Below are 18,769 nucleotides of genomic sequence, written 5' to 3'. Positions count from 1 at the left end.
CCCATTGTATAAATAAAAAAAAACACAAAATGGGTAACAGGGCGCAACAAAAATTGTAAAACAGTCACTATTATGCGAGACTTGATGGCGCAGCGGTGTGAACACTTGCCTTTAGTTGTAATAAATTTTAGTTCGAAAAAGTAACCAAATAGTAACCAAAATTTGAAAAACATGTTTAGAAAAAAAACTGCCTAGTGAAAAAACATCGCCATATGACACTGATTGAAGAATGGTAACTATTATTTCGGTTCGTCTTTAAGGTAAAAGTATTGCAAAAAGAAATTTGTGGGGATTTCGAAAAAAACCTGAAACCCCTCAAAAACGGCGTCAGATCAAAAGGAAAAGTGCACCATCGGAATCAGCATAGTTGAAAACCTTACAGGCGGAAATAATTAATTTAGTTCGAATCTTAAATATGACAAACATTAGAGAAGACTAAAGTCTTTAGTCTTATAGAAGGCTAAAAAGTCACAAAAAATAAATGTATAAGAAATTAATTCGTTTCAATCTGAACTAAAAAGTACATTTTTTTTTCTCATTACTCTTTGAACATAACTGAAAACGAGAGGCGCAAAACGGATTGGGGTTTACAACATTTGATCTTTTTGACAAGTTTTCCTCAACTTGTCAACTTTTTTCGTTTATGCATTTATAGCTTCCGTCATTTTCATGTCTATGTTAGGCCAAGCCTAGTCTGTGTTGCGCACCTCGTTTCATTTATGTTTATACATTCTCGAAAAAAATATTTTCACTTTTTAGTTCATTTGGAAAATGAGTTAAAAACAATTATACTTATTGTTTTTATATGATGTATTGGATGTTTAATTTTACACTATTGCTGTGATAGAAAACTATATATATATATATATATATATATATATATATATATATATATATATATATATATATATATATATATATATATATATATATATATATATATATATATATATATATATATATATATATATATATATATATATATATATATATATATATATATATATATTGTTCTCCAGATAAGACATTAGACAAGCCTTAGAAAAAAAATCGAAAGTAGAAGGGGCTCTTTAATACAAGAATGGGGAAAAGGCAAAAGTACCCCCCCCCCCTCTGCTTTTCACCGGTGCCCGATCCCTGCTGTTAACCGGTGCCCTTTCCCTGTTTTTTGACCGGTGCCCTATCCTGTCATTCTGACGACAGCCAGCGGGTGGTTGTTAACGTCATAAGGAATGTTTACTAAGAGAAGCATGTGCATGTTAGGTCATAGGGTGTGTTCACTTTTGGTTGACACGTAATAGGACTTGTTCGAGTTGGTTAGTCAGGCGGGGAGGTTCAGGTTGTAACTGAGGGGGACACGCAAGTGGGTGTTACATAATGACTATGTTCACGAGGGATGTTACATAATACTTAAAGAAATTTCATTTCCTTTCAATACGTTTTTCTTTTTTTTTCTTCAGGGAACTTACATATTCCAAAGATTTTATGTCCACATTAGGATTTGAAATGAATTCTCTCTCAGTAGAATGGAGCCCTAGATAGCAGGACAAGCAATCTATTCCTAATATTGTGATTCGGGTAATACATTCTACATGATAACCTATTGCACGCTATGTCCTTCTAAATATCTACATGATAACCTATATATAGATATATAACCTAAACATGACAATTCTAAATAATTCTACATAATAACCTATTATACACTAGGTCCTTCTAAATAGACACGGGGTCCTTCTAAATAACAAATTTAATTAAGATCCGATAATCCGTTCGCAAGTTATAAATGCCTCATTTTTTCTAATTTTTCCGAATCAACCGTTCTTCCAATCCCCCCCCAGGGGCCGAATCAGGGAAGCGGCTATTTCTAATTTAATCTGGTCGGGCCCCTGATACGCCTGCCAACTTTCAGCGATCGCTATATTGATCACGTACCTAGTTTCGTATTTTCTTCATGTAAAAACTGCGGTGGTCCGGAATTCAAACCTGAGACCCATTACACCCTAAGCCAGAATCATACCCCTAAGTAAGTCACACTTAAGAAGAACAATCATTTGTTTTATCGTTAAATAAAACTCTTCTCAGATATTTCGTTCGCTCGCTCCTCCCCAGATGGCCGAATCGGGGAAGAGACTATTTCTAATTTAATCTGATCTAGTCCCTGATACGCCTGCCAACTTTCATCGTCCTAGCTTATTTGGAAGTGCCCGAAATTAGCAAAATCAGGACTGACAGACAGACAGACAGACCGACAGACAGAAATTGCGATCGCTATACGTCACTTGGTCAATACCAAGTACCATAAAACCCAAAGGGATACAAAGAGCTTTACATTTGTTAACATTTAAAAATTCCGGAATTTTACATTTAAAATTCCATGGTAGCAGCATCTAGTTCACCATAATTAAGCTACAACAAGTCTAGTTATATCAGCGCTGCAATGCGAAAATTTAAAACCGCATTGGCCGACTCCGATACATATGAATAATTCTGTTCCCCACAATACTTTCTTGGCTACAAAATTGTTCCACTAACCGCAGATTGCAAAATGGGCTAGATCTGGACTTGTCTCTCAATTACATCATGTCTCCCGAAACCTTTTGCTCTTCCTGTCATCTCGTCGCCAACCATATTCAACAAAGATCATTCGCTAATTTTAGAAATACCAAAACAAATCTAGGCATTTCATTCCAAAAGGAGATTTTTGCCATAGAAATACAATTAAGAGAACATTATCTTAATTAAAGAGTATCATTGATCACACCCACATTCAGACCCTTACAACTAAGATTTATTTTAAGAAACATATTAAGAGAGCAGTGACCAGGGCGCTTCCCACAGCCTGAAATATTGTACATGGGATAAACTATAACTTTGCAGACAATTTTTTGTCATATATATTTTAAAAACAAGTAGTCGAGATAGGCGTATCAAACTTCGAGATATTTCCAGAACTGGATATTTGAACTGATTAAATTTTCATCCACCAAGTTGATGGTTTAGGGTACGTTCCAGACATAAACCTTCAGCTACTCCAGCTACGACGATAATGTGTCAAGTGAAGATGAAGAGTCTCCGTGAAGATCACCTTCTATATATATTTTAATTTACGTGGGATTTTTATATGATCCGTTTTCCATATGTTTCTTTTTCTCCCTATTTTACATTTTCTGAACCCCCCCCCAAGGAAATCTTTTCGGAGTTAATTCGCAGTAATACCCTTGATACCTTTGCCTCAGCGTCAGCTGGCCGTCTCATAGACAAAGGGTCTATTATAGAATTCTCCCTGGGGACAAGCTATCACATCCACAATTAGTGGTTGGACTGCAAAATTTGACTTGAAAGACAGTGAAATTTTTCAAAATAACGAAGAATAAAGTCTAGAATACCGAGGTGGCTCATGATTCGACTCACCTTTTCTTGTAGAATTCTTGCCAATTCTCTGTCTTGAACTTCTATGGCAAGCATCCTATCTCTATCGAGTTGTTCAACATGGTCAATTGTAGATGTAGATGGACCCTTTCTATTGGATGTTTTATGCTGTTCAACTTCTTGAAGAAGACGAGCCAGCTCCTGCAAGGCGGAAAATGAAAAACAAACAAAGGAGAGTAAATATCTATTTTGGAGTAAAAGCTATTCAAGAAGACTCAAAATATAAAAGATATTAAGAGGGTAAATATAGAGCTTCCTTAGTAAGAGAACTGGACTGTAGTCGTAATTTCTATTTGCAGTAAAGTTCCTTGAAAAACAATAAAAAAGAAAAAGAAAAGTGGAGGACATAATTGTGCTGAAGATAAATCAAAGAAAAAGTTTTGGAATCTTTCTTTACTGAAAAATTAGATTTCAGTATCGAATTATACGCTAAAAAGCACAGTCACATACTTTTGTACATGTGTTCAAGATACTCTCCTTTTCGAGGCGGGATAATCATATCCTGACTCCCTCTTTTTACTTATAGTTACTTAATTTTTTGTTGTTGCTTCAAGGACAAAAAAAAATCTCAGCATGCTTATAAATATCATAACTAGTATAGTAATTATTAAAAGAAAGACACCAAATCCATTTCATAAGAACGATCATAAAAAGAAAAAAGCCAACTACTACTGACTAAAAACACAAAAAAATGAAGTTTTTTCCTGAATACTGAAAAGAATATCGCTAAAACGACATGTGCGAGGTCATGAAAAATCTGGCCCTTGGGCAAGTTCTTGGACACAGTTCTCCCCACCTGAGTGGTAAGTTATTTTTTGGGGGTATCACCAGGACAAGATGGCCCATATCTCTTTAAAAACAAGAAAGGGTTTCCAATGGAGTGAAACCCAAACACGTGCCTATCTAGGGTTTTGTTCCGTGGTAGGGGGTTTTACGAAAAAACTTTAAAAACACATAGACATTTGTTTATATACGTTTTTGATACGTTCTTACGAGTTGAGTACACATTTGCGTGTAGGGGGCGTTCAATCCCGGTAGCTCCCTGGATATGGCCTTGACCCAAAGTTCATTCTTCTCTCCTTTTATTTTAGTATGGTCGTCCTATTTTTGCTGGGGCACTAAAGACTCTTATAACTCTACCGCAGCTCTTGCAAAAGCGAACGGGAACTTTTTTTCGACGCTAATGAGACTTCTCACAAGTTACCCATACTCTTTGCATTTGCCTGCATTGTTAAATTTGTTTTGTGTATAACTATTTTTGCGTCTTTATTTTTCATCTTTGTATCTATTGCACAAGCAGAATTTTCATTTCTGTGTCAAGCTGTTCCTCATGTATTTTGTTTTTGCCAAGAGTTGCTTTATTTGACTTTTTTAGGGTCTTGTATACAAAATTTAGTATATTTGTATATTTGGTGTCGGCTTTGTTTCCTTTTGTGTGAATTTGTCATTTTTTTTTTTCAAATTTTACAATTATTGATAGTTAAGAAAGAAAATTATCTAACATTTTTTTTTTGTTAAAAATGGGCAGCGCTTAGACAAGAATTACAAACCAGCATAAGAAAAACCCAAAATGTGACTTTAAAACTCTCATAGCCGAAACTGACAAGGTCATCAATGTTTTGTTACAAAAACCTGGAAGTCCAGAACTTAAAAAACATGAAGAAAGAACATCAGTCACTCCAGAAGCATTTGTCATGGTAATATTGTCGGCATTCTATAAGCATATGCATTATCCTCATTTTGAGATTTCTAGTAAGATCCCTACCAGATTTAAAGCGATGAGAATAAATCCAATTAACTTCTATAGTACCTTGAAGAAAACTTCATAAAGAAATATGTAGCCAGAAATAATATTCAAATAGCTACTTACAAAAAGATCGGTTGAAAATTAAAGTTAACTCCAAGAAAAATAAATACAAGAAGGACAGCATTAATCTTCACAAAGAGAGCTTTTAATCTTTAAAAAAAATTGCTAAACTAGCATTATTGGTGCTGAGAAGAAAATAACAATACATTTCTATTGCCTACAACAAAATAGACAGAATGTACATTAAAACTCTTGGGAAGTGTAGAGACAACCATAAATAAGATAAAATTCTTGAGCCTTACAACTTCCATCATACTACTTATTATTTTTCCGTCTTATTGCTACATATTATCAGTTATTTATAGGCCAATTCTCACCAGCCTATAATGATAAAAAGAAGAAATGATACGTTGGTTCATCAATAATGACAACACGAGTCAAGAGAAATATGATATAGGATTTTTTCTTCATTTCCTGGCAGTTTCTATCCCCTCATGATATTTTCTTTGACAAGTATTTTATTACAATTGTCTCAGCTTTCCCCTGACAAGAAAATTAATTTAAAGTGAAAGTTTCCTCAAGCGTGTCATGTTCCTTAGAACACGTAGACAAGACTGTACAAGGTATTTTTATCCTTGGATTAACCCACAATGGGGTCTGATCTAGGATCTTGTCTACGTCAGCAGGAACCAATTAAAACAACGGCATGAAGTTTAAAATGACCATTGTCCATTTGGATTTATAAATGAAAAGGATAGGGAGGAAGAGAAAAGACAGGGACATTAAAGCATATTGAATGTGGAAGGAGATTGAAGAAGTAGATCAGATGTTTATTTCAAAACCGCTGTCAAAAGCCCTGAAGGACTGGAATTCTTTTTTGGATAGATTCAATTTGATCAGACTTACCGGGAAATGTCAGGGTCCAAACCATCAGGAAATGTCAGGATAACAATTATATTTTTAACATGGATAATTTAAAGGAAGACACACAAATTTCAGCACGGTTAGTAGAGGACGCGAGAGAGAGAGAAAGAGAAAGAGAAAGAGAGAGAGAGAGAGAGAGAGAGAGAGAGAGAGAGAGAGAGAGAGAGAGAGAGAGAGAGAGAGAGAGAGAGAGAGAGAGAGAGAGAGAGAGAGAGAGAGAGAGAGAGAGAGATAACCAAGATATTGTCACTGATTTACTACTTAAATGTCTCCTTATTTATGCAATCTCTTTTAATTCATTTTATTTGGTATTGATTGTATTTTTTATTCATGGAACTATTTATTTTATTCCGACGGGCAACAAGCCTAGTTGGATGCATGTCTCTACAACTGCATATTTTATAGGATCTTGGAGAATTTTAAATGGTTTTGAACTTGGAAAGATTTACATTTTTTAGCCTGTTTGACCATTTGCCAACTGAACTTTTGTCATTATTGAGTAAAAAAACAAGTTTTTTTTACGGAAAGTAAGGAGCGGCATTAAAACTTAAAACGAACAGAAATTGCTTCGTATATGAAAGGGGCTGCTTCCTCATCAACGCCCAGCTCTTTACGCCAAGGTTTGACTCTTTCTCTTAACTCTACTTTTTAAAACAGTAAAACACTTTAGCGTAAAGAGCAGGGTGTTGAAGAGGAAGCAGCCCCTTTCATATACGAAGTAATTTCTGTTCGTTTTAAGTTTTAATGCCGCTTCTTACTTTCCTTTAAAAAAAATTTTTTTTATCTAATTTCTGAACGTTTTTGAATCAATGCATGTTTTGATTTTGGCTCTCCGCAGATTAATAATTAAAACGAAATTTGCATATTCATTTTTTGGCTAAATGCCTTTCTCATAGTTTTGATCGAATGAATTTTGAGAAAAAAAGGAGAGGCGGAGGAGGCCTAGTTGCCCTAAGATTTTTTGGTTACTTAAAAAGGCAACTAGAACTTTTAATTTTTACAAATGTTTTTATTAGTAAAAGATATATGTAGCTTAAAAACTAGCTTACGTAACGAACTTCTGTATTCTCATGTTTGTATTACGTATATGAGGGGGTTCACCCCCTCGGCAGTACCTCGCTCTTTACACTAAAGCTTAAATTTTGTCCCAATTTCTTAAGAATGACTCCTGAATCACAAAAGCCGTAGAATAAATAGTTGAAATTACTAAAGATACTTTAGCGTAAAGAGCGGCGGGGTATTAGGAGGAGGTGAGCCCATCATATGCGTAATAATTCCTGTTCGTTTTAAGTTTCAATGCTTCCCTTTACTTTCAGTTGAAAAAACTTTTTCATATTTATTTTTCATTGTTTTTTTTTTTTAAATAATGCTAGAAAATCTTGCGCTCCCTTCACGAAAATTTTCTTCCCCCATGACAAAATCCTCTAAGGAAAGTTCCCCGAACATATCCCCCTTTTCTCAACCCCCCAACCACAAAATCCCCCTGAAAATGTCTGTACACTTCCAAATAACTATTACAATATGTAAGCACTGGTCAAAGTTTGTAACTTGTAGCCCCTTCCACGGGGACTGTGGGGGAGTAAGTCGTCCCCAAAGACATAGTTATATGGTTTTTCGACTACGCTGAATAAAATGGCTATCTCAGAATTTTGATCCGGTGACTCTGGGAAAATAATTAGCGTGGGAGGGGGCCTAGGTGCCCTCCAATTTTTTTGGCCACTTAAAAAGGGCACTAGAACTTTTCATTTCCGTTAGAATGAGTCCTCTTGCAAGATTCTAGGACTACTGGGTCGATACAATCACCCCTGAAAAAAAAAAAAAAAAAAAAAAAAAAAAAAAAAAAAAAAAAAAAAAAAAAAAAAAAAAACACGCATCCGTGATCTGCCTTCTGGCAAAAAATACAAAATTCCACATTTTTGTAGATAGGAGCTTGAAACTTTTAAATTGGGGTTCTCTGATACGCTGAATCTGATGGTGTGATTTTCGTTAAGATTTTATTACTTTTAGGGGTTGTTTCCCCCTATTTTCTAAAATAAGGCAAATTTTCTCAGGCTCGTAACTTTTGATGGGTAAGACTAAACTTGATGAAACTTAAGTATATTTAAAATTAGCATTAAAATGTGATTCTTTTGATGTAGCTATTGGTATAAAAAATTCTATATTTTGAGTTTTGGTTACTATTGAGCCGGGTCGCTCCTTACTAAGTACGTTACCGCGAACTGTTTGATGATAGAACCTTTCTATCTCGAAAAAACACAATGCTCGACATGAACATACTAAGCATTAATTCAAATACAATGCTCGACATGAACATACTAAGCATTTATTTGAAATAATAAATAAATTAAATTTTTAAAGCATCATGTTATTGTGTCATTTATTTTGTTAATGGTTCAGTTTTGACGTTTCACTTTTATCTGACATTCTATTGACATTATTCTATTCCTATTCTCATTTTTATTCATTTTACTTATGTTACTAACTTTTTACTTATGTACTTATGTTTGTGTACTTATATACTAATTTTTTTCATTGTACTCATTTTTATTTGACAAGCCAGTTGGTCTAATTGCTGTGGACTATGTTTATATATTGTACTTTTGTGCTTCTGTTTTTTATATACAATGTAGACTAGCTGACAGAAAGCAAAAAGTTCGACAGTTTTTTATGTTGTGAGAGTTTGCTTGTTAATAAAGTACTATTCTATTCTATTCTATTCTATTCTATTCTAATTCAATAATATACTTTCTCCTCATTCCGTCAATGGCAAACGTCCCTACAACTAATACTACTGACAACCCAACTCAGCGCATAACCACCTAGGCCAACACAGAAAAAAAGTAGTGCCAGTTATTTTTCTTATTTTCCATTTTTTTTCTTTTCCCTATACTTCCTTATTTTCCCCTATGTTTCCTTTCCGATGCACTATCCTAAAGCTTAAATTGACAGATTAATTCTTTTCCTGTAAATTCTTCATGTGCTTTTTTAAACGAGAAAAGAGGTCTAAACTTCCCATTCAACACTTGGTCAATAAACTATACACAACTAATAAAATGAACATTCAAATTCTTTTAACAAGAAGGTAAACAAACAAATATCTCAGCCTAATTTACCCTCTCACAGCGCAGAGTACCCTCTCCTACAGAGATTAATCCTCCGTCGCCGTTTTCTGTACTTCATAGGATATTTAGGAGCTGGAAAATTTTTTTATAAAAACATAGAAGATGTTGATAAATTCTTTTGTTCAAGAGTATAACTAAAGAAATGGTTTCTTTTAGTAATTATGAGTTTTAATTATATTTTTTTTGGGAGTGGTGGTGGTGGTAATAAATAAACGAGTAAAATAATGATCATGACCTCTTGGGGTATGAATAGAATAGTCTATTTGATGAGATTGTTCTCATACAACGTTTATGGTGCTGATTAGGAATTGTGCCGTGAACTGCATGTTAGTCTTTTTTCATGGTCTTTATTTTGCCACGTCGGTCAAATTTGTTATTTCTTGGGGTCGCTGTTAAACTGTAGTTGTTATTTGTTTGTCACAACATATTTCTCTCTCCCTCTCTCTCTCTCTCCCCAAATTACTGGTTATCTCCGAGCTTACGATTCTTGTTCTTTTTGTTAAAATGTGGACAAACTGTTCTAGAGCTTGTCCACAATTTGGGACAAGCTCTAGAACAGCTTCAATGCTTCGATCGCTGTCAATCTAGAACAGTTTCAATCACTGCCAATACTAACGAACATGCTTCGAACACCCATTAAGTCTGATCATATCAAAAGAGAAAGAACAAGCTCTCAACATGGATCATTTTTGCAAATGATCTTGACAAGGGTGAAAGTTCTGTAATGGTTTCGTGACTTATATGAATTTATTTATTGGCAAACAGCTATAGTTACTTTCAGCGACTATGCATGCATCAATAAACGGCTTTTATTCATTATGTCAATATAAGCAACGTCTACTATGTCATTCTTATGCTTTGTAAGGGAAACAAGACTTACACAGGCAAAAGGATTTTCTTTTCGTTACATTTCTAAAAAACAACAACTTTAAGATGGAGCCAGTGGGGCTTAACTGTGTACTGATATAGTGAATGAGAGCTATTTGAGCTTTCTATTGAAAGCTCCATTTATTGATGCATGTATAGTCACTAAAAATTGTAGTCACTTGGCAATCAAGAAAAAACGCCGCAAAACGAAGTCATGATGCCAATGCCCATTTTCGCCCAAGTGAAGGGATCTATCAATGATAGAGTAGAAGAGGAAAATTTTGAATGAGAAATCGAAAAATCGAAAATTTTAAAGGAGAATTTTTTTTTGTGTGGCTCGAAGTTTAAGGCGTATTAGCCGAGAGGTTGGAACGCTGGACTGGCAATCCTGTGTCCACAAGGACAGGGATTCCATTCCTAGCTTCACTGATTATTTGGTTTTAAGCAAGGGTCAGCGGTGTGCCTCTGTAAGCTCAACAAGAGCTCTAAGTGCACACCTGGAGAAATACGAGGGAAAACACGGGAAAAATCTGATGATTCGCCCCCAGCAACTTTACGGATCATGGCCTGCGTGGGAAAATGTTTAAAAAAATTAGTCGAAGATATCTTTTCTATTTGGGATTATAAATAGTTCACAATGATAGGAATGGGCACTGAAAGGAGAAGTTTATTCAGAGCATTGGATTGAGTTGAAAGAGAGAAAAAAAAGTCTATGGTGTCGTCTCCCGTTTTTGGTGGTATTAGGTTATTGCATGGTGTGTTTTAATTTGTTTTCTACTTATGCATAGGTTCCCAGCTCCAAGCTTCACGAGACTTTGTAAGGCCTTTGTTTCGCAATGAATAATCAGTGGCTACTTTGACTAGTTCATCCTGAATTAGTCTGAGTAACTCTCAATTGTTCCAGAACTCAAAGTAAGGGAGGAGTTAATACATACATGATCCACCGGGACTTACAATAAGTAACGTAGGAGGGATTTTATTGGCTATAAAAAGCCCAGACGGGCCGAAATCATACGTAATCAAGCTAACTTGGATCAACATCCATTTTGGTGATTCTGTTAGACCGAATGGCTTATCGGGACAAAATATATTAACCCTTTAGTCAGGTTGTCTCCAGCAGAGGATACTGCAGTCTGAATTATTTTTGTCAGACACAATAGATGGCACTATTTGTCTGCTTTCCCTTCAATAAAGGCGACGTTTTAACTTAGCTGTCTACAGAGACCCAAGGACTCCTGGAATTTTTTTCTGTTTTTGACTTTTGAAGATTACGGTTCCACAAGACCTACAAATGGACAAACTAGGAGGGTCCCTGTTCTTCAGTAATATCTCTGCGGTTCCAGATTATTTGGCGTTTCTTGACTACTTTGATATTGGCTATTAACAGAGTTATCAAACGGCAAAAACCAGCTACCTTGAACAGGTTCAAGGTATAACCTTGAACCAGCTTATGGAAATATTGAGGTCTCTGGCTTTCTTCATTTTTAACTTATCTTCAAGTGAAGAAAGCGTGATCAAAGCTAAGTATTGTTTTGTGGAGCCTGGTATTTTATGAATCTATTTAGATAATCGAAACATTGAGAACCTAAGGATCTGTGCAGGTTTCTTTTATCTAACAAAAAAGAGTTTTTTATCTAACAAAGATGAGGACAACTGAACCCTTAGAGGAAACAACATAGACATCGGGCACTCATCAGACTCTGACAACAGAGAACCCTCAGATCTAACAAAGAAGAGGAGAACTGAACCCTTAGAGGAAAAAACAAGGGCATTGGACACTCATCAAACTCTGATGTCAGAAAACCCTCAGACCTCAGATTTGACAAAGAATAGAGGAACTGAACACTTAGAGGAAACAACAGGACACACTTGCAATCATCAGGCTCTGATGACAGAGAACACTCAGACCTCAGATCTAACAAAGAAGAGGAGAACTGAACCCTAAGAGCAAACAACAGGGACATCTGGCACTCATCAGACTCTGATGACAAATGCCCTTAGACCTCAGACTTAACAAAGGAAAGAGGAACTGAACACTTAGAAGAAACAACAAGGACAAACTTGCAATCATCAGATTCTGATGAAAGAGAGCCCCCAGACCTCAGATCTAACATAAAACAAAAAGAAGTGAATCCTTAGAGAAAACAAGAAGGACATCGGGGACTCATCATACTCTGATGACAGAGAACCCTCAGACCAAAAAGTCACTGACACTTCCCTTCGCTATCAAAAACCATCAGCCTGTTCAGAGAAATGGTGAAGTTTGACTAGCCTTTTCAATCCAGTTTGCACATTCCACACTTATTAGAACACAAGAAGGCAAATATGTTCTTGACTTACTCGATGATGAGTTTTTTCGATTAGCTTCTGACTCCAACAAACCTTCATTCCCTGTAGACATCCCGAAATGTACGAAAACTACTGCAAAAAATACAGTATATCGGATTTCTACGTGCTAAGGGAATTTTCAGATATACAAGGTAACGAATGTACTGGTCTGAATTCACTCAACATCCACTCAGTAGTGATGCTATGTATTTCCATCAGCTTTCGGGACTTAGGTCTTGTTTCCTCCTAGTAGACAAGTTCCTAGTTCCACCTAGGTGGTCTATAGACAACACTGCAGTTTTTTATTTCTGTCACAACTGCAAATAACTCTGAAACGAACTTAATAACGTTTCGGCAGACACATTACAGAGCAGGTATTTGTTGATAACACCATATGAGTTAGACTATGCTTCCGAGGAGTTACTCAGGACAGAGATTGAAATACAACTAGCATTGTTTTGATTCAGTATTGAGGCGATTACCAATATTTAGACCTTGGGGTAAACTGTATAACAAAAAGATAAAGATAAATACGAAGTATCAATCCACATTAGTAGGTCAAAGGAGATTCAACACGCATTCCCTGCGCGATGATCTGTGAAAGGTGTTTCCAGATAATCAATCAGATGGATTCAATATTCAGCTCTTCTTTTGTGATCGTCTTTGCATTGACAATCTCTTAGTATCTACGCTTACATCAAAATTCATTTTTATAACCACGATAAAATATTACGGAAATATTTTGCAAAAAAAGGAAAAAAAATACATTAAATGTTGTTAACAAAGCCTTGATGAGTGTTAAGTGAGGCCTGTGGGAGCTTCTTTTTCACGAGGTCTTTGAAAGTTGAATCTATACAGCTCCTTATCTTAGTAAAATCTGTGATTACCAATTTATTGCCGGTCTAAACTATAGCGAAAGTTAAAATAATTCGTATAAAAATTTCATATTTGCTCAAGGATCGAAAACTCTAGCCAAGTTGGGTGATGATAGCAAAAAAAAATTAACATTCATTACTGGTACATCGCAAAACTAAAAGAGTCGATTACCGGATTGGCATCCAGGAGCACCAATACATTTACAAATCTCAGTCACACTTTTCTTCCCTGTCAAGCCTTGATCAGAGTTACAGAATATAAAGGCAAGGCAAATTTTATTAATAAAAATAGTTATAACAACATTTCAATTCTAGCCAACCGAGAGTAGAATAAACACATAGAACATAAGAGATTTATTTACCAACGAAATACATCTCTACCCCCTATCTGAACCCTGAGGCACGAGTTCGATTTCTAGTGTGGCTGGTTATTTGGTTTGGGAAGAGAGTCAGTGGCCTGATCCTGCAAGCTCATCCACAGTCGACCCAGCTCTAAATGTGTACCTGGTGAAATCTGAGAAAGTAAGCAGAAAAAGTGTGCGAAAGCACAATATGGCTAGACCCAAGCACCCCATCGTTCTTCCCGGCTGAAGGGCCACAAAACGAAAATCAGCACTGCCAGTTTGTACCTTGAGGGCCTAGTGCCGTCATACTTATTTACTTACTACTTACTTTTAATCCATCTTGATAACTCAGACATTTCTTCAGTGTATCGGTACTACTTTTTTTTCATAAATAAGTAACAATAAATAACATGCCAAAGGAAATTAGAATTGGATCACGAATAAAAGAAGAAATAAGGAAGAGGATTAAGCTACATTTTCACCAGCCTCACTACATTTTTACCGTTTCCCGGCCTCGTGAACCTAAATCAAACACTATTAGGAGAACATTTGATGAAACAGGATCAAATATTTCCATGGTTCCGTTTGCCTTCGGAAGAGTATTTGACTTGGGATAGTTTGACAGGGGAAGGATTGTTGAGATTTGGAAAAATCTCTATTATGCGAATAATCTCACAGAAGTATAACCATTCAGTTATTTAGCGAAAAAAGAGAAAACGCCTTATGGTAGGATCCTCCAAAATAAATCCTTGCTACAAACCTGCCTTCAGGGCCAAAAACGTGAAACCGAAACGACGGAAGATTGGTGGGATGTACTAACAGCCTTATGAGTAGGGATGCCTCAGTCTATTTGATGACAGCTCTATCCCTTCGAATGTAAATCTGGACACTTTTTAAAATTCTTCAAGACGCAGGTGTCTGTTAGGTAATACGGAATATAAATTTTACCTAATGGTTCCTTGGAATCTTAAATAAAACTTTCAGGCTTCTGATTGTTACATAAAAGGGAATGTTTTCTGAAAGACGCAGGTGTCTCTTACGTAATAGAGAATGTTTATTTTTGGTTGTTACATAATAGGTTTTGGGATATTACATATTAGGACCTGTTAGATTTATTACTTGTTAGGTTTGTTAGTTTTATGACTTTGTAGATTTAATGGGAATAATGTAATGGTAGCGCACTCACGGGTGTTACGTAATGACGATGTAAACATTGGATGTTACTTTATACTTTTAAAGTAACATCCAATTTTCTTTTCTTTTAGGGAGTCTTTTTTCTTTCAAGGAGTATTTCTCAGGGAACCTTGATATTCCAAAGACTTTATGTCCAAATTAGGATTCGAAAGGGATTCCTCTCAATGGAATGGAGCAATAACCATTTGGACTATGAAAGTCTCTAATATTTTTACTCAGCTAATACATTCTACATGATAACCTTTAATACACATGAAAAAATCCTTTTTTGCACACTAGAATGATTAATCTAGTGGCTACGTGTTCCAATATTCCTGCAACAATTGATACGCAATGGGAAAATCGATTACTAGAATTTAGTTACATTTTATGTGCCCCTGCTTATTCAGTAATGCTTTAGAGATTGCTATCAGATAATATTGGAGGTTGGTATTTGCGCTTATTTACTAAGAGTCTTTTCAGGCATACGGCATTTTTCGAGCATTTTCCTGCGGAAATATTCGTTTACACTAAAAATCGATCATTAAAATTAATGTGAAAGGCCCACTAGGGTTTCTTCTGATGACTCCTAGCACTTCTGGCCACCGTGGCACAATGTACCAGCCCCAATGGCAACCTTCTGACGAAGATTATCACAACCAAGGGGTTTTCAACCTTTTTCCCTCAAATAAATTTATAAACTAAAAAATGACCATTCTTTTTATTTGAACAACGGACACTTGCCATTTCATTAGTAGACGGCGATTCCATGACAATTCCATACCTGTGACACTCAATGGGTGACAAACGGCACCCTCTAGCAAATATTATCATACATTTGACATTTTTGGGGCATTTTCCTGCGAAAATATTCGTTTACACGAGAGTCAATCATTTAAACTTAATGAAAGAATCACCAATAGTGTTTGTTCTGATGACTCCTAGCAATTGAAAGCAGCGTCGAACAAGGTACCAGCCCACCGGTGAAACCCTTCTGCCGCACATTATCACACCTAAGGGTTTTCCAACCTTTTCCCCTAAAAAATAAATTTATAAACTAAAAAGTGACCGTTTGTTTTATTTGATCAGCGAAAACTTGCCATTTCATTGCTAGATTGCAATGTTCCATGACAATTCCAAGCGTTTGACACACAATGGCTGACACACGGCACCCTCTAGCAAGCATTATCACACATATGACATTTTTAGTACATTTTCCAGCAAAAATATCGTTTACAAAAGAATCGATAATTTAAAATTAAAGAAAAATTCCCATTAGCGTTTCTTCTGTTGACCCCTAGAAATTGAGGTCAGCAAACCACAGTGTAGCAGCCCCTGATGACAGCCTTCTGGCGCAAATAATCACACCTAAGGGTTTGCAAACCTTTCCCCCACAAAAGTAAATGTATAAATTAAAAATGACCATTTTTTTTATTTGAACGGCGAAAACTTGAATTTCATTGCTATATTACGATGTTCCTTCGCAATTCCAAGCCTTTGACACTAAATGGCTGACAAACAGCACCCTCTAGCAAGCATTATCACACATATGAAATTTTGGGGGCATTTTGCTGCAAAAATATTAGCTTAAACTAGAATTAATCCTTTAGATTTCACGAAAAATAACCAATTGCCGTTTCTTCTGATGACTCCCAGAAATTGATGCCAGCGAGGCACAATGTACCAGCCCCCGATGACACCCTTCTGGTGCACATAATCAAACCTAAGAGTTTTTAACCTTTTTACCACAAATGAAAAATGTATAAACTAAACAATGAAAAAAATGCTATATTGCGACGGTCCATGGCAATTCTCAGCTTGTGACACTCTCTAACAAGCATTATGACAAACATGACTTTTTTCGGGCATTTTCCTACAAAACTATTCATTTACACTAGAATCGATCATTCAAACCTAATGAAAAAATCCCAATTAGCGTACCCTTCTTGCAAACATTATCATACCTAAGGTTATCTCAACAGTTTTCCCTAAAAAAATTACAAACTAAAAAATGATCATTGTTATTTATTTGAACTTTTTGCGTGCTGATTCTTTTTTCATGAAACTTGTCGCATGTTAGTTATTCTCCTCGTGAATTTTGTACATTGATTTTTCCCCTCGTGAAACTGATTTTGCGCAGAGGACTTGTTGCGCGCTGAAATTTGTTCCCGAAACTTGTTGCATAATGATTTTTCTCTTCGTAAAACTTGTAAATTGATTTTTCTGATTTAATTGATGTTCATGGAGCTTTTGTGCGCTGATTTTTGTTCGTGAAACTTGTTTCATGTTGATTTTTTTCTTCGTGAAACTTTTACATTTTTTTCCTTCTCATGATATTAAATTTGTTCATGGAACATGTTGCGCGCTGATTTTTCTTCAAGAAACCTATTGCGTGCTAAATTTTGTCCTTGAAACTTGTTGCATGTTAATTTTTCTCTTCGTGAAACTTGTACATTGATGTTTCAAAACGTGAAACTGATTTTGTTCATGGAACTTGTTGCGTGCTCATTTTTGTTTGTGGAACTTGTTGCGTGCTCATTTTCGTTCGTGAATATTGTTGCATGTTGATTTTTCCAATACTTGTACATTGATTTTTTCCTCCTTTAACTGATTTTGTCATAGAATTTGTTGCGTGCCGATTTTTGTTCGTGGAACTTGTTTTGCGCTGATTTTTTGTTCGTGAAACTTGTCACACGTCGATTTTTCACTTCGTGAAAGTTTTTTTACACAGATTTTTATTCTCGTTGAACTGATTTTATTCATAAGGTTTGTTGCATGCCTTTGAAGAATTTTCAACATTCGTTGCATAATTTTTATTTTGGTACCAGTTTTTACACTTAGTTCTAAGAAGAACTTAGAATGAGTCTTAGAATAGGATGAAGTATCTTTCCTTTAGCTTTGATTAATGACAGGATTCTCTTTTTTTTACGATAAACGTAAAATTTACGGCAGGCGTAATGACGCAGTATTAGGCTTTAGACTTCTACGTTTAGAGAAGGAGGTTGTAGCCAAACTCTTGTTTGCAGAGATTTTATTCGTATTAACTTGATTTGCATAATAGATTTATGTTTTACTTGTTTTAAGATGTATTTATTCATTTATATTAGTACCTATTGTATGTTTGTTTGCTATTAAGTTAAACAGCCTTTTACATAAAACAAGTTTTTCAAAGAAAATTAAAGAGCTCCATTAAGCCTTAAATGAACAGAAATAAATTCAAATAATCTTCTAAGCGTAAAACTACCACAAGTCACCATAAATAAGTAAACAAAACCCAAAATGAACAAAAATTACAATAAATAACCGAGTAAAGCTCAAAACAAACAAAATTAACACGAGCAGGGCTGAAAACTCCAATGCCTTCTCAAGACCAGAGCATATTTTGCATATTAATACGCAACAAAAATAGGACCTTCACTGAAGCTTTTTTCTGTCAGCTGATAGGTATTGGCTTCAAATCAGAAGTTACATTTTGACAGGAGGATTATAAGCAACATAGCCAGGAGGGACCAGGGGAGCCATTTTGCCTAAATTGAGGAGGGGTGACACATGTAGCCTACGCTAAAAGTTGGGGGAGCTGATATATCCAGCCTCGAATGGGCGGTGGGAGCTGGTTAAAAGCAAAATTTCTTTTACGATGCCTAACAGAAAGCAGCATCTCAAACGACAAGCTGTACGAAAAATATGGTTCCCTCCCATGTGTATATATATATATATATATATATATATATATATATATATATATATATATATATATATATATATATATATATATATATATATATAAAACAAAAAAAAACATAGTCATTGTTTTTGTGTTAAAAAACAAAAAAACAGAGCTATAGAATCAAACAGTTCGTGGTAACGAACCGTTGTAAGGAGTTGTAACGAACTGTT

At 35.5% G+C, this 18,769-nt stretch overlaps 2 protein-coding genes across 5 annotated transcripts in view; both read right to left on the bottom strand.

The window, feature by feature from the left end:
* LOC136033684 (uncharacterized) overlaps positions 1-2,631 on the bottom strand; it is a gene marked incomplete in the record, with an annotated part of 93,229 nt that extends 90,598 nt beyond the window's left edge. Inside the window, 1 exon segment of the mRNA XM_065714534.1 lies at positions 2,581-2,631. Within this exon segment, the coding sequence (XP_065570606.1) occupies positions 2,581-2,631 (51 nt within the window).
* A 666-nt stretch (positions 2,632-3,297) lies between these two features.
* The window catches only part of LOC136043983 (coiled-coil domain-containing protein 50-like), a 200,203-nt gene continuing 184,731 nt past the window's right edge, over positions 3,298-18,769 (bottom strand). For all 4 annotated transcript variants that reach the window (XM_065729091.1, XM_065729085.1, XM_065729079.1 and 1 more), the window contains one exon: positions 3,298-3,573. In XM_065729091.1, the coding sequence (XP_065585163.1) occupies positions 3,313-3,573 (261 nt within the window). In that variant the 3' untranslated portion in view covers positions 3,298-3,312. The remainder of the gene's footprint in view (positions 3,574-18,769) is intronic.

This window comes from Artemia franciscana, chromosome 1 (genome assembly GCF_032884065.1).
Source record: "Artemia franciscana chromosome 1, ASM3288406v1, whole genome shotgun sequence".
NCBI lineage: Eukaryota > Metazoa > Arthropoda > Branchiopoda > Anostraca > Artemiidae > Artemia > Artemia franciscana.
The sequence above is the reverse complement of the archived record's forward strand: the minus strand, read 5'-3'. Positions and strand labels throughout refer to the sequence as shown.